Source organism: Glycine soja, chromosome 15, assembly GCF_004193775.1.
Source record: "Glycine soja cultivar W05 chromosome 15, ASM419377v2, whole genome shotgun sequence".
NCBI classification, from domain to species: Eukaryota; Viridiplantae; Streptophyta; class Magnoliopsida; order Fabales; family Fabaceae; genus Glycine; species Glycine soja.
In genome coordinates this window covers 6000612-6016961 of record NC_041016.1, presented here as the reverse complement: position 1 = coordinate 6016961, position 16350 = coordinate 6000612, and the positions used below count along the sequence as shown (strand labels likewise).

Here is a 16350-nt window from a genome sequence, read left to right as displayed (position 1 = left end):
TCAAATAAATTAGAAAAATTCTTTTTTAGTTAATTTAAATCTTCCACTATTCACACACTATACCTACAACAATACATATTATTACAGGCTAGAATTATAATAACAAAAATTTAGAAAAATGACAAACTTAGCCTAAAATAAAATAGTTTTGAACAAGATACTAAATAAATAAAATTAAAGTCTAAAACTTTGAAGTTTAAAAATAATATTACAAAATACTAAAATAATAAAATAGACTTGTGATAATGTGTAAATTTTTAGGTTGATTGATGAATTAATCTAATCCACTAGGGGTTCAACTTGGACGGATCAGGTTTAATTTTCAAGTTAATAATATATTTTATTTCTTTTAGTGATCCAATCCAGCTTGAACTGGCAGTGAGTCATGTTAGCCCGTGAATTTAGTCTCGTTTTAACACTCTATTAAGTTATGTGGTTTAGGAATTTTTTTCTGAACTAAGTTATGTTTTTATGAGTTTAATTAAGAAAGATTATTTGTGGAATGAACTACAGCAAGAAAAACTAAAGCATTCATAACTTAAGCTCCAATAATGTGAATAAGGTTATCTTGGGGTCTATGAAAAACTTAGACAAAGATTTTCCATGAGAAAACTTTGATTGAATTATGAACGGAACATAGAGGAAATTAGTTATATATCTAGACAAGTTGAAATAAGTACAGTATTTTAAACATACCTTAAGTTATAAAAATTAAAACGACATAAGAATAATGTCTAAGGATAAATTTTTATCTATAATTTTCGTGACAACAGAGACGTGCAGTCAAGTACTCTATTTTTCAGTGTTGGGTTTGGGTCCTTTTAACCCTAGGTATTAAATACTTCTTTTAGGGATAGTTTGAAGGAGTCGAAACCTAAGAAATAAGAGCGTCCATGAGGATCAAGTCGAAGGTAATGTATCTCTTTCTTCTTCTTGCTAATTTGAATGTTCTTGTTTCATCTTTTTTTTTTTCCATGTCTATGAAAATGTTTGACTATACCTTTTATTTCTAGGATTGGACATAACCCTTGACCTTTATAGATTTATAAATTGTTATTTTCTATGTTTAATTCTCTCTACGTAAGATTTAAAGTGAGTCTCATATATAAACAAAACTTTCGATAAACATAAAAAATAATGTTACAAACTGTTGTATATATATATGAAATGTTGTGCGTATACATATCTCTATGTTAATTAGATTGAATTTGATTACCCCAAATTGTCAATTATTGTTTGAATAGAAAGAAAGTAGCACAAAAGGAATGAACACGCACGAAGAAACTTAAGATACGAAAACGTCGACATTAGTATCGAAAAAAAAAAAAAAACCGTTGACATTTGATGTCTGAACCTAACACTTGTATATGGGAAGCTACACAATGATATAATATGTCAACGCGTACTTCTACTAGGGAGATTTTTGATTTATTATTATGTTTTAAGATCGACAAAAATTATGATTATTAATGAAATTTTTAATAAATATAGAAATATATTTTTAATTAGTATTTCGCTTAACTAATTAAACAAAGACGTGGTATACGTACAACAATTTAAAATCATCTTATTTTCCTGTGATTTTAACATCTCAGATTTTCTAGGAAGTGGCTGAGTGGTTGTTATGCAGCAATTAGTCTAGATATGACTGACTGTTCATATAGGATGAAAATGGGTAGGATTTTCGAAGGAACGCATTATACCCAAACTATGGTTCTATTTCACTCATAACAATGTCATAACATAGCGTTCACGCTTTGACATTTCCATAACATGCGTTGTAACAAGGAAATACGCTTTTGTTGAATTAGGGTAACTCATAATTGATTTTCAAATTAAGAGATTAAAATCATAAATCAATTGCAACATTTTTGTTTTAGTTTAATCAAATGCATATGAGATTTCTTATTTGATTCTTAACTAATTCTTTCCAACTAAGTTAATCCATTTTTGGATAAAACATATCTCTAGTTGCAATTCATATTTAAGTCGTAGATTGAATCTCAAACCTTGATCAAGACACCTAAATATCAAATTATTTATGCCAACAATTTTTTGTATCAATTAGTTCTAGCAAATACGTACTAATCTTTACATTAATTGATATAATATCCTTGAAGGAAAAAAAAGTGTTTCAAACAGAGCACAAAAGGGATCTATTTTTTATCTAAATTATATTTAAATAGATGATATATTAAATGTGTATCTATTGATGAGTCTCTAAACATAATTTTTTTCCCAATAATGTGAAGATTTCACATGTATTCATATTGAGACTAACTTCTATTCATCGATAAATTTGATAGGTGAAATTGGTATTATGAGAGAATGAGAAGAAAAGTGATAACCAATATGGTTATATTTATAGCATGTGGAAGATAACAAATTTGTGATAAGATCGAAACAACCATTACCGTCAAACTCTTTTTTGAGTTAACTTATAATAACTTAAGAAACTCATTCCTTCTTTCATTTAATTTTTCTGCCCATGATATAATTTTATTCATAGATCTCAAACTCATTACCAATAATTGATGGATTCTTTATTGATTAATCATTAATTCTACAGGTATTTAATATTCATTCAATAATCGCTTTAAAACATTAGGTGTCCGGAATCAAAACATAATAAATAACCTGTTAATTATTCTGACAATCTCATGTCAAAGAAAACGGTTAAACTTCTCTTTGAGAATTTTCTATTGACCGTTTATGGTAAATTTAACAATTAGAAAATCTCAATTGAGTCAGTTCAACGATGACATTCACATATACATTATTTATATATGCAATTTAATAAATGAGATTTATTAATCTTCATTAAATAAAGACTATTATATATATTAATCTATGTGGATTATTGATGTCCTATTCACAATAATCCTACTATCAAGAACAATTTATATTAAAATTATAAAGGAGTTGTTTCTCATTATCATAATTTCTATCATGATAACAAGCCTCTAATTTTATTCAAGGACTTAGTTAAATTAATAATTTAATAAAACAATAAATATGATAATAAAAAAAAATTATTTACTAAAATTAATAACATGATGAATTCGATCTTGTGCATACATATTTATTCCCAGAATTATGTTAAATGTTAAAAGAAAGATTTTTATCATCAATAATAATTTTATGGCCAAGGTATATTATAAAAAAAGAATTACATATATATGTTGTCTTTTTTGTCTTCAATAATAATTTAAGTTTTAGCTCACAAGTAGTGTTATATTATCCAACAAATCTTCTCACTACTTTACAAAGAAAATATTAAATAATAAATACATTTAATGTTCTATGAATATATAAAACATTCAATGTCATACAAAGAAAGTAAGAGGATTTAAAATTATTATAAAACTCATACAATTTCATAAGTATTTTTGGTGTTTTTCTTCTATAAGAATTGAAGTTTTACCTTAATAATTCACATAATAAATTTTTATATGAAAGGTTAGCATAGGTTTTCAAAATAGAACTTTAATTCTAATTAAAAAAATTGATAACACTTAACGAACTGTATTTAAATTTTATACTTAAAAATTATTCTTCAGCTCGGTAATTCACCTAATAAAATTTTTACATTGAAGATTTCTGTAAATTAAGAAGAATAAACTCTAATTATCATCAACGGTACAAAAAGCACGCAATTACTTGCATTTAAGTTTTGTCCCCAGCAAAATATTTAATTTGAGTCACTGGATCTGCGTTGCACACCTCACCGCATGGCCCAAACATATACCCAAGGCCCAAAACCTTGAGTATTGTTCCAACCTTTGACGTGGAAGACCCAATTGCTAAAAAGGTTGGCCCATGGCTCCATTTAACCGAAGTAGATGCATGTGGGAAGCAACCGGCTAATGTTTAAAAAAAAAAAAATCCATTTCTATTGTTTATTTTGTACAAAAAGGCTTAAGTGAGTGGAATTTATTATTATTATTATTTATAATAGTCATGCTGAAGTTTAAATTTATGACCTTGTACATATTATTCAAATTTTTCCTATTTTGCCGACCTTAGTGGTTCTATGAGTGAAAATTCTTTCAATTAGGAAAAGATTTCTCCTATAATGGGATACATAAATCTAGATGTGCATATGTGTATTTGTTCACAAAACTGTACTTAAACAGATATTATTTAGCTTATTTCATACCCTCACTTATCTAATATATTAATTTTATTTTAATAACTTGATCTTTGATGTTAAAATTAAAAATTCTAACATTTTACTGTTGTGGTCAAGTATCTTTATCATTGTAATTGTAGTGCAATATTATTGTTTCTTAGTTGGTCAATTCTGTAAAATAAAGTTTGTTGGTCAAGAAGTATCCTTAGTCAACTATATAATAGCTTTAATTTCATAATTATGATATTCAATACTACCAACATTTTTGTTTAATTAATAAGAGTAATTGGTTGAGAAATGCTGGTATGAGCAGGTACCTATAAGATGCAATGATGAAATATGAGTACTTTATGTTAAACAATTTTGTTCAACCCAAAAATATTTACAATATGATGAAGTTAATTATTTTATCAAAAAATTTATTTACACATGAACCTCAATTAAAATCTTACTTAGAGAGAATCAAACATATAAAATATAAAATTCACGTGATCAATTGACACTAATTGTATACTTTTAATTGAGGTCCTAAAAAATAGTTTGTTATTGATATTTAACTAGTGAAATAGTAAACACAAATATCTAATACAAATAATACGTAAGATGATATTAATATTGTCTATTTGAATTAGTTAAACCGGTTAAACTGCAAAGTTATGATATCAGAGTTTAATTTCTTACAATCTATTTTTTTTTTATAAAGATCACAAGTATTTAATAATCACTAAGATAGCAATAAATTCTTCAAAATATTTTATTTCAAGACTTCAACATGAGACTACTAATTGTTGTAATTTTTTTTATAAGGGCTGTTATAAAGCTTTCTATAAACTTAAAAACGACATTAAGTTCTCAAAATCTAAAACTCTGTATGGCTAAGTAATCACAAGCTGGAAAAAATAGGTACATAACTAACTACATATACACACATTAAAAGCTGATGGAAACTAAGATTGAAAAATAAAAATGAAAGAGATAATTGAGAAGGTCACTTTCATTAGCAAAAGGATCCCCATGCCACACGGAACCAGAGATTAATATTCACCGTCCTAACGACAACGGCACCGTCCCACCTTTCTCTTTCAAAATTCCCCACCAAAAATGATTCTCTGACTCCTTAGCCTGTCACAACATAGGGGATAAGCCATAAGGCCCCTCCCTCATCAAAAACCCACCAATTTTCTTACCAATTACTGCCATCCGATGAATGTCAATCTCACCTAACTTACCTCACTAATATTGTCCTCGATCTTCATTTCAATCAATTTGGTAACTAATCATATGATAAGAGTCATAAGACCAAGTTTTTTTTTCTGACTAGAACACATGCCTTTTTTATACCAATTATTGGTAATTGGTCAGACCCCATTTTTTTGGTACAAAATTGGAAGGCAATTTGTTCAATCAAATTGACTTTTGACTGCATCATCATGAAGATCAGAGACACACTTCCGTTTCTAAGTTGTTCAAAATGGTTGCCACTTGAGCCATCGAAGGCCTACATTTGCGTGAATTACCAACACATGCTGAAGCAACTTTGGCTAATCTAACCAAAGGCTTCATGTCAGAAGGAATCACCAACCTAGGATCCAAAAGTTCACTAAAACTCGTTTCCCTTATCAAAGGCAAAGCCCACTTCACCAACATTCCTCCCTCACACCCTTTCCCACTTAAAAGCTCCAACAAAACCACCCCTAACCCATAAACATCACTTTCCTTGGTAGCTACACCACCACCCCTTCTTTCACTCCAATACTCATCATCCACATACCCCACTGTCCCCCTCTTTTCCACAGGTGCCAAAAAGTTAAGCCCATAATCACAAATCCTAGCACAAAAGTTAACATCAATTAGAATATTAGAGGACTTAACACATCCATGTACTATGTTTGGTGCCACCACTTCATGCAGGTATTGAAGCCCTCTAGCTGCTCCAGCAGCAATCCTGAACCTCTTGTTCCAATCCAAAAGCGAAGCCCCATCTTGGTTTTGGTGCAAGTAGAAGTCCAAGCTTGCCATGTGCACAAACTCCATCAAAACAACTCTCTCACCGGGTGCTTCTGAGAACCCTGTGATTGGAACCACGTTGGGGTGTTGAGCCAAGGAGAGCCACTTCAACACGGATGAGAAACCAAACCCTGCATTGCTCAACACAAGAAAGGGGTGAATACGCTTCACGGCTACAAGTTGTTGTTCTTCTTGCTCTAGTGTCCCTGCATACACGGTTCCTAAGCGACCCTGGCCAATGATTCTCCTGTGGTTGAAGCCATCTGTGGCAGCATCGATTTCCATCAAGGGGTATGCACGAGCACAAAGCTTCACGGGAAGTGTTTCTTCGGATTCAACGGGCTTCTTCTTGCAAGCAAGGAAGAGGATGATGGCAAGAACGATGAGAGATATGGATAGAGTGATCATGACCATGTCATAAGCGATATGCTCAACATGGTTCATTTTTTACTGTTGTGATCTTTTCAATTGAATGGCTTTGGCTAGGATGGGTTATTGGATGGTTTGTCAAAGACGTGTGTGGAAAGAAGGTTATATATATATATATATATATGTGAGTACGATGGGAAGATATCAAACACAGTTGGAAGATAAGTTGAAAATGAAAAAAGAGGGCATAAGCTTGACAAAATGGGTGGATGGAACGATAGATTGGTCACATTAGTTGTGGTAGTTGATAGCTGGCACCCCTACCTCTATATATTACTTGACAAATTGTATTTGTATACTTTATATATATAAAAGAGTTTGGTTAATAAATGCTTTTCGGATATTCATTAAAAAATTAAAAAAATATTTATTATATAAATTATATAATAATATTAAAATTTTATAGATAATACAATTTTTTATTTTAAATTTCTTAACCAATGACGTAGAAAACTTAGATGATTTTTATGTAAAAATTGTATAGTTGTATGTAAGAAAGAAGAGAGAGAAGATAGTTAATGAAAAAAAGAAACATAAAAGAAATAATTTAAATTTAAAATGTGCCGTATATTAATGAATATAATCTAATTATGTTTATATGAGAAACTGTTAAAATGATATGTTGAAGTAAAAGACTACGGATATCCATTTTTGTACTCTAACACAACTAATGCTTTTAGCACACATGCATTCTTAACTTGTAAAGGGTAACATAAACATGCACTTATGTTAACATTTAATTGAAAGGTTGTTTAACACATTATTATCCTCGCAACTAACCAAAAAATATCTCTCACATTAATTAAAATACTAGTGTATCTATAAAATTAGAGAATTTGTTACATTGCGGTCTCTTGCATTCCGTAATAATTTAAAGTAACCCTAATTGGTTTATTAAATAATAATGGAGTCATTGATCTATTCTTATTTTTGTGAGATACATCCACTGACTATGGATTCCTAGTTTGTGCTGAGGTGGGATGGCAGCATGATCACATTTTAAATTATATCATAGTACTAATCTAAAAGCATTTTGGTTAGCCTAATAGTAGTAGTATTTTTAGCTTATATACCAATTGTTTGTGTACACGTAATCAGTAGTGTTGATTGTTGATGGGACAATATCCATGGGTTCTGTAGTGCTTTTAAATTAGACTATTTCCACCAAAATTTGCTCTTTGTGTAGAAATCTATATTTTCCTCCTTTCTTTTACATTTTGTCTTGGAGTAAGTATTATTTATGTAACATTTTGTGTACGAACTTCGTTATTCTGCATAGAACAGGGGTACTGGACGTGTGGCGGTGCGATACGATAGAGCTATATCTAAAGACTGTCTAATTAGAGACAGCTTACGGAGTTGCTTGTTTCCATATATTTGTTCTTTGAGTCAGTCTTATGAAAATGCTTAGAATCTTGTAATCTTTATAATAAGATATTATTATGATTTAAAATTGAACATTTTAAACTAAAAATTAGGGAAATTAATGACAAGTGTCATTTTCAAGGAAACAAAAATACTATATGAAATTAAGTAATTTTAAAAACTAATACTCTATTTTAATGTATAAAAGTAGATGTAAATAAATTAGTTTAAGGCTATAAGCGATTAATACTTGAAGAAAAAGACAAATTTGTAATATTAATAATTCTAAAAGTAACTAATTTTGAGTGTTTTTAAAAAATCTACAAATTGATTTCAATGATAAAGATACTTATGTTTCAAGAATAAGAATTATATTTTATTGTCCAAAAAATTTATCAGAATCAAATATTATTATTTTTTATATTCAATTGAGAAATTTATAAATTAAAAAATTATTAAATAACTTAAATACTATATACGCACTATACCAAAAGGAAAAAAAAAATACTATATACCAATGAAGAAAATCTCAACTCTCTTTCAAATTCAATAGTAATAATAATTGAAGCAAATCATAATAACAATAGCAACAAAAGAAGAGCCTTATTTAAAATGCATAATTGAAACTGATAATAGAATAACAATAATAAGAGGAGAAAGCATCTCTGTTTCCTATCAATTGAATTGATGGAAATGAGCAGAGAAGATTGCGAACTGCGCTGGAATCTGCAATAGCCAAAACCAAGTAATTTCCCTCCATAAACATAGCTATACGGCTACAGGCTACTAATGGAAACCACAAAAATGCATGAGAAAATAGTATTGGGGCCCTTGTTCTCTTCATGATGATGCTGGGCTTGGCTGCTAGCGAGAAGGCCCACCAATTAATGCCATGAGATATAATAAATCTTCACCTTATTTGTAATATATCAGACAACTAAGGATCTGATTGCTGGATTTGGTGGAAGGATATGCTGAGTGTTCTTATAGAAAGAAAGAAAGAAGTGCTAGTATTGCTCAAGTAGCTGTCATCACATCATGGTCTATTTCGAAAAGCAAAAATCCAACGTCTTCAAATATAACATACATGATATGGTCATATAAGTATAGTCAAAGTTCAAGGACGAATCTCTAGTGTGCAACACATCCTGCCCAATTCTGAAAGGAAGGAACCTCTGATTCATGCTCATATCTTGTTACTGTGATATAATTAACGTAAAACTCAAATCACTAAAAGGGCTTGCCTTCGGCTTCATGTATCCAGTTTCTTTCATGGCAGCTAAAGAATCTTCATATGATAAGCCACCAGTGTTGACACCCCCAACTGTAGATATTATCATATTCCCCCTTAACCATATTTTAACGATCCTTAATATATTGTCCCGTGGAAACATGAAGAATAGAGGCCGGAAAACATGTGAATAAGAGTAACATTTTGCAAGAAATTATACATGTGAAATAAATTGTACAATAAAATATACAACTAAAAAATACAAAATATAATGTTATATAAATTATTCTACTTACTTAAACAACTGTATTATAGAGCTATAAGGTTTTTGAATTTAGGTCATTAATCACAATCGCGGCAGCAATACTAATACTAAGGTTTTGGAAGTCTTCACAGTAAGATATCTCTCATGTGAGTAATAGAAAAAATATGACTTTTAAAAAATATCTTTTATTGTTTAATGGAGACAATATATATAAAAGAACATATAAAAAGTATCATTGGTTAGAGTGAAAATTTTACATCCATTATATGATCAATGTAGATTCCATCAATGTAAAATGTAATTAAATCTTAAACTAACATAAAAAATACTTTCTACATCAATTATTGAAGTTAATCTATTACGTACCTCAAGCATTACAAAACTCTTATTAGTATGATAGTAACTATGATGCTTGCATAAGAATTAAGAAATGTAAACTTTGTATTCAACATTGAACCAAACCTTTCCCTCCATAAGTTGGTCTAGGACAATCTCCACAAATACTCCTGCAAACTTAGTCCCTTGACGTGTCAATAGTTTTTGAAACAAACCTAAATGGTCGTCCCACTACTGACACTAGTGACAAGAGGTCACTTTCATCATAATACTGTATACTAGGACTAGGAAAATGCATGTGAATCAATGTTCTATTAATCGTTACATTTGGCAAAACGAAATTTGGGACCCTTTTTCTAACTACAATATAGTGGAAAGTAAAAAAAATCCCAAGCCCCATACCTATGACTTGTCTCCATCTTTAGCCAAATCAAATTTAACAATGTAGAAATCATTTTCTACATCGACTACATCAATTCCATCCCATCGATCTCACACAGGAAGAAAACCCCAGAAGCATCATTATCACGAATGTCCTTTCATGATAGACATACCTCATATAACATATCGTCATCAGTATAACATCAAGGCTTTGGCCTATCTCCATCCACGAGTTCTATCTTGAGCAAAATACTCCCAACATGATCCTTTTTGTGGTAAAAGATGTTGTGAATTTGGTAATTAACCTATCATGCAAGCAACCTTTACGATGGTTGGTCCATTTTCATCTAGCAGCTTTAATGGACGAGGGTGATTCGAGGGGGTGTAGTTCTTTCTCTCAGGGCATGACATTTTTTTCACCTAGGTTAAAAAACTTAAACACTCACAAAAAATATTTCATGGGTTTAATATATTTTGTTTGAAATGCTTTTAACTTTATCTTTCTGTTAAATTTAAAATACCCTTAATATTTGTTAGGTTTTAATAGGGTGGTAACAAGTTATATTAGATTGGATTAGTTCGGGTAAGGTTTATTTTTTTAAGACAATTAGAATCAAACTAATTCAATTAAGATCATATTAGTTTTGTTCAAGTTATCGGATTGTAATTAAAAAATATATTATTATATTTTTTTCAAATTTTTATCTCTACTCAATAAATATTTTATATAAATATTGAATTTTATGTTAACGAAAGCTAAAAATAGATTTTCAATAAATAATTAATCATCTATTATATGAAAAAATTATAGTTATTTACTGTTTGTGTGTCACTAATTTCTGTTTCCAATATATAGTGAAAAAATGCATAATAAACATGACCAATTTATGACATTTGGTAACACTAAATAAAATCATAAAAAAAGAAAGAAAACAGAAAATTTGAAGAAAGATTAAGCTCTAAAGTCTAAAACGTATTAATATTAAAAGTTATTTTTTCTTATCCATCTAGACTTTAGAAGCACTTGATAGAATTCCTGAATGAGACACTAAATATAAAACACTTGTGTCAACAAGAATTTAAATATTTAACATATTTTATTTAATTGACCGAAGATCGACAACAATGTCCAAATTAAAAAGACGATATATATTAATTGAGTAAATAGATATTTTGGTTCCTGATTTTTGACTCCTTTTGTAAATTAGATCCTATCTTTTTGAAATGTAAAAAATAGTCTTTACCTTTGCATAAATTTTGCAACATAATTTTTGCCGTTAAATTTAAAAGTAACACCGTTAGTGAAGTGCATTATTGTTAATTTTAGTGTCACATAGACTATCCAACGTGACAAATTATCCCAGATTATGACAAATAAATTAGACTTTGATGCAAAATTTAAAAAGTTGTTAAATATTTTCTTGATTTTTGCTGTTGTTGAAAAATTGAAACTCTTTTCAAAGACTGAATGTATGTTGCATGTCCAGTAGCAAATTGAGTTCTTTGCTCAACATCCTGTTTGATGAATCACTTTCTATCTTTGCAAAGTTAAGCCTCTTCATCATCCAAATTTGATTGAGAACATCCCATCTCTTTACTATGCCTTTCCTATGAATATCTATCTCAAGCTTGCATTGAAATGGTTGATATCAAAGGATAGTTTTTCATTTATCACAAATCTGCCCACAGAAACAGTAAAGTTCAACATATAAATTGAATGCCATAAAAATTGAATTGGAATGAGAAAAAAGAAAAGTAAATTAAACATTACAAACCAAACGAAATGTATCAAGGTTAATAAAGTTAGATGCTTTTCTTTGTATTCAAGTCTAAGAAGGGAAACGTAAATAGAGACTTGGCCAAGGGAAACAAATAATTGAGATTCCTTTATGTTTTTCATAAGACCAAACTATGCCGAATCACAACGCGGAGACATTAAGAAAGAATAGAACTTTTGATTTGGGATTTTTTGTTTTTGGCAAAGATGAGAAACCGCAACTCGAAATTTCCACCAAAAACACATTTAGAAGTGAAATTAATAAAGGGGCAACATTAAAACAATATAAAGATAACAGAGTAGGTGAATGGTACCCATTTTATAAAAAAAACTGAATGCAGCCTCACTCACTCTGTTGCAGTAAAGAGTTGACAAATAAACTAAATGCTAAGAGTAGGAGAAGGAGAATAAGAAAAGGAAAAAAGAGAACTAAGCGTCTGGTTTTGATCAAGAATGAATGAACATGAACAGTGAAGCGTGGAATGGAGAAGCGTAACTCACAATGGGGTGTTGATTTGAGAAAGAGACGTTGAGAAAAAGTAGCGTTTCATGGACTACCTAGACGAGGAGCAGCGTCGCGCCATCACGATGAAGAGCTCCTTCATCCTCCTCCGCTACGCCGGTCGCTACCCCTTTTGAAAATAATATTAGAGGAGAAAAGCTTTAGAATCCCTAATTTAAGAAAAAAGAAATAATTAAAGAAAAAAATATTAGACAACTTTTTAAATTTTATATCAAAGTTCAGTTTATATGTCATAATCTAAGATAATTTATCATGATAGATAATCTATGTGATACTAAAATTATCAATAATATATCTCACTAATGATGTTACTTTTAAATTTAACACAATGACTATTTTGTAAAACTTATACAAAAGATAAAAACTATTTTTTACCTTTAAAAAAGATAAGATCTATTATGTAAAAGAGATCAAAAGTCATCTTATTTAATCTGAACGAAAATAAGCATCCAACTCCTTTCGATTTCGATATAGATGGATGTTGACAACATAAATGACGTTACTTTTGTTGTTATAATTTTATACAAGAAATTCATTATATCAACAGAATTCCCGTAAAATCATGCCATTGGATAAATTCTTGTAGCATGATTAGTGACATTGATACATCCTACATTGATACATCCTACATTAATTGTTTTAAGAGTCATGACTCAACTTATGTACAACCAAATTAATTCACAAAAAAAAATCATTTTACTTTAAGCAGTTAAAATTTTAAAATATTACTACTAATCTAACAATGAATGAAAAAGAAGAAGAAGAAGGAAGATGATCGTGCCCAAAGGACACCAGCAAAAAAAAAAAGAAAAGCAGAGAAAATAACAAGAAGAGAAAAACAAAGTCGTATCATATTCATAATATAACCCATAGATCCTCTTCCTGTCTCTTCATAGTTCGCATCCCCAGTCCCAATAATTAAAAAATAAATAAAAAGAAGAAAAAGAAAGAGAAAGAAGCGCAAAGCAATTACTTCCACTTCGTCTGTAGTAAAACCCTAATACCTTCGACCCTTTATTATTTATTTTCCTGTTTCTCTCTCTAAAACCCAACTTTCTCTCTCAAGTGGTGCGAGCGGTCAATGCAAGATCCGGTGGTGGTTCCGATTGCGCAGTAGGGTTTGGTCTAGGGTCGGCCAAGGCTGGCGAGTATTTGGGTGAAGTAAATGGCGGATTCGAGTGGTGCGAGCGTGGTGTTGCGGCAGCGGCGGCGGCGTTGATAGTGTTACAGTGCGGTGGCGATTAATGTTGTCTTCAATTTTAATTTTGATTTGAGTGCTATACTCCCACTGCAGATCACATATATGTCATTGGTTTCTCTCTTTTTTGGTTATCAGATAATTGTTCCTTTTGACTAAGCTGAAAGACTTGAGGACTTCTAAAGATGTTGTCCCTTCATCCTGCAAAAAAGTTATCATTTAATCGATCAATTAGTAATGGCGATTTAGTTATTGTTTATGAAAGGCATGACATCATGAAGGCTGTAACAGTGTGTGAGGGTTCAGTCCTGCAAAATCGTTTTGGTGTTTTTAAGCATTCAGACTGGATAGGAAAGCCTTTTGGATCTAAAGTATTCAGCTGTAAGGGTGGCTTTGTGTACTTGTTAGCTCCCACACCAGAATTGTGGACTCTGGTATTGAACCACAGGACTCAGATTCTCTATATTGCGGATATTAGCTTTGTTATCATGTACTTGGAGATTGTTCCTGGTTGCGTGGTTCTTGAATCTGGAACTGGCAGTGGATCGTTGACTTCTTCGCTTGCAAGGGCAGTTGCTCCTTCAGGACACGTCTATACCTTTGATTTCCACGAACAAAGGGCTGCATCGGCTAGGTAACTTACTAGGAAGAAATATTGTGATTTGTATTTGACATAATTAATATTGTGATTTGTATTTGACATAATTAATATGGTGTTTAGCATATTTGTATGTAGTTCTCTCCTGCGTCTTCTGGTTTACTTTTATGGATTTCCACTATCATCCAATCATGTATTGTCAAATCATTGAAAGAAATTTGACTATGACAACTTATTACTGGGAAGTCCAAACTCTTTAAATGATGTGCTAGTGTATGATTACATGATAGCATAAAAAACAGGACTTTTGACGAGGATAAAATTTAAACTATTGTTTATTATCTTTGCCTCTTGGTTTTATTATTCTTATCAAACTGTGGGCAAGATATCCGGTGATCAGGTACTCCATGATTCAAAATGCTTGCTTCTGTTCTGTATTGCTTGATATACTAGTACTCTGCTATGTTCTTCATGTTAGGATTCCTCAACAGGATTTAGCTTTCTAGGATGTCTGGGGAAAAAATGGATCTAGAAACCAGTTCATAATGTTGCCGTGTACATTACTCTCTTTTTAGTAGGTTATGTAGAATATCAAATCATTCCTATGTCGTATAATTACTTTATTTTTTCTTCCCTGTAGGGCTGATTTTGAGAGGACAGGTCTAAGCAGCTTAGTCACTGTTCAAGTTAGGGACATTCAGGGTGAAGGATTTCCTGATGACTTGACTGGCATGGCTGACTCTGTATTTTTGGATCTACCTCAACCTTGGCTTGCCATCCCTGCAGCTGCAAAAGTATTAAGACATGATGGCACACTGTGCTCTTTCTCTCCTTGTATTGAACAAGTACAACGAACATGTGAAACACTCCGAACCCGGTTCACAGGTAGTTTTGTGTTTTTCTTCTTTCTGCCCCTTCTATATATTCTGATATTCATTATCTATGTGCTATTTCTTTCTCTTTAGTGTAATATATATGCAACTTGCATTAGACTGAGAGAATTCCCTTGTAAATTTTTGCCTGTGTAAAAAGACACAAGGACATTTGAGGTACTCTTACGCACGTATGAAGTTCGGGAAGAGAAAATGCAAAGCTTATGTGGGGATAGCAATGGTTCTGTTCCTAGCAAGAGGAAACAATGCTCTGGTGGAAGCTATGTACTAGGCAGCAGTCCATCTACTTCTTCTGTCATGGCTAGACCTTGTGGTGAAGCTCGAGGACACACGGGCTATTTGACATTTGCAAGAGTTAAATCACTCTCATGAAGAGTGCTATCATATCCATCACATTCGTGAATCTCCTTTCGATTTGAGCCTCATGCCGTAGGTTGTTGTCGTTTGTTACAATACAGCATGCCTATGATCCATACCTTGCTACAAGAAGCAAGGCCTGCCTCTTTTTTGCAGATTAGTAATCATTGATAAATATTTTGTGGTGCTTCATATTATTTACAAATATTTAGAGGGATCAAGTTTCTTAACCTGTTTGTATTGCTTCAACAAAATGGTAAGAGGTCTCTGTCATTATTGATTTATTTTCTGACTCCCATTACGTTAAGAATTTCATGTTTGGCCATTGTCTTCTATAGTTTTATACATTATGCTGAAAGTAAAAAACTGAACACTTTGACATTCCCTTTTAAGATAACATTTTCCATTAAAGTTTTGAATTTGCAGAATTAGGAATAGAGGCCAGAATGTTGTGATATTTACAGTTATACGTTTTTTTTTTTTTTTAGGGTAAACAACCGCTAAAATCTTTGTACATCCGCCAAAAGGATCGTTCGATTTTTTGTTCTCTCAAAATGCATCCAATCTTGGAAGCATTGAAGATTTGATGCATATTACTTCATTCCTTGGTTCTTTACTTAAAAAAAAATAAAATTGTGCAGAGTCCTTAATCCTAATTTTGGTCTTTTTACTTTAATAGTATATTTTGGTTAAGAGGCAAAAAAAAGAGAGGTTTTAATTCCCTCTAATATTTTTTAATTAAACTAAGTAAAAAATAAAATCTTCCTCCGTTTCCTTAAAACCAAACACAATTATTAAATTGTGACATCCTCCCGTTTCCTTTAAACCGAACACAACGGAAATTAAACTGCCTTACAA

General features: G+C 31.1%; 2 protein-coding genes across 3 annotated transcripts; one reads left to right on the top strand and one right to left on the bottom strand.

The window, feature by feature from the left end:
• Positions 1-4917: 4917 nt before the first annotated feature.
• LOC114388721 (serine/threonine-protein kinase-like protein ACR4) lies at positions 4918-6774 on the bottom strand. Its single transcript, XM_028349368.1, has one exon. The coding sequence runs from the start codon at positions 6581-6583 to the stop codon at positions 5570-5572; it is 1014 nt and encodes a 337-aa protein (XP_028205169.1). The 5' UTR covers positions 6584-6774; the 3' UTR covers positions 4918-5569.
• A 6546-nt stretch (positions 6775-13320) lies between these two features.
• Positions 13321-15817, top strand: LOC114388653 (tRNA (adenine(58)-N(1))-methyltransferase catalytic subunit TRMT61A-like). 2 transcript variants are annotated; one of them, XM_028349257.1, is made up of 4 exons: positions 13321-13692; positions 13783-14278; positions 14883-15127; positions 15275-15817. In XM_028349257.1, the coding sequence occupies exons 2-4, from the start codon at positions 13830-13832 to the stop codon at positions 15505-15507; spliced, it is 927 nt and encodes a 308-aa protein (XP_028205058.1). In that variant the 5' UTR covers positions 13321-13692; positions 13783-13829; the 3' UTR covers positions 15508-15817. The 2 variants fall into 2 exon arrangements, with proteins under 2 accessions (XP_028205058.1, XP_028205057.1); XM_028349256.1 differs by having other exon boundaries at positions 13321-14278.
• The last annotated feature ends 533 nt before the right edge of the window (positions 15818-16350 follow it).

Coding starts and splice junctions, on each gene's coding strand:
- LOC114388721 (XM_028349368.1), bottom strand. CDS start 6,583: ATGAACCATGTTGAGCATATCGCTTATGACATGGTCATGATCACTCTA.
- LOC114388653 (XM_028349257.1), top strand. CDS start 13,830: ATGTTGTCCCTTCATCCTGCAAAAAAGTTATCATTTAATCGATCAATT. Junction 14,279..14,882: donor CAAAGGGCTGCATCGGCTAG/GTAACTTACTAG, acceptor TCTTCCCTGTAG/GGCTGATTTTGAGAGGACAG. Junction 15,128..15,274: donor ACTCCGAACCCGGTTCACAG/GTAGTTTTGTGT, acceptor CTGTGTAAAAAG/ACACAAGGACATTTGAGGTA.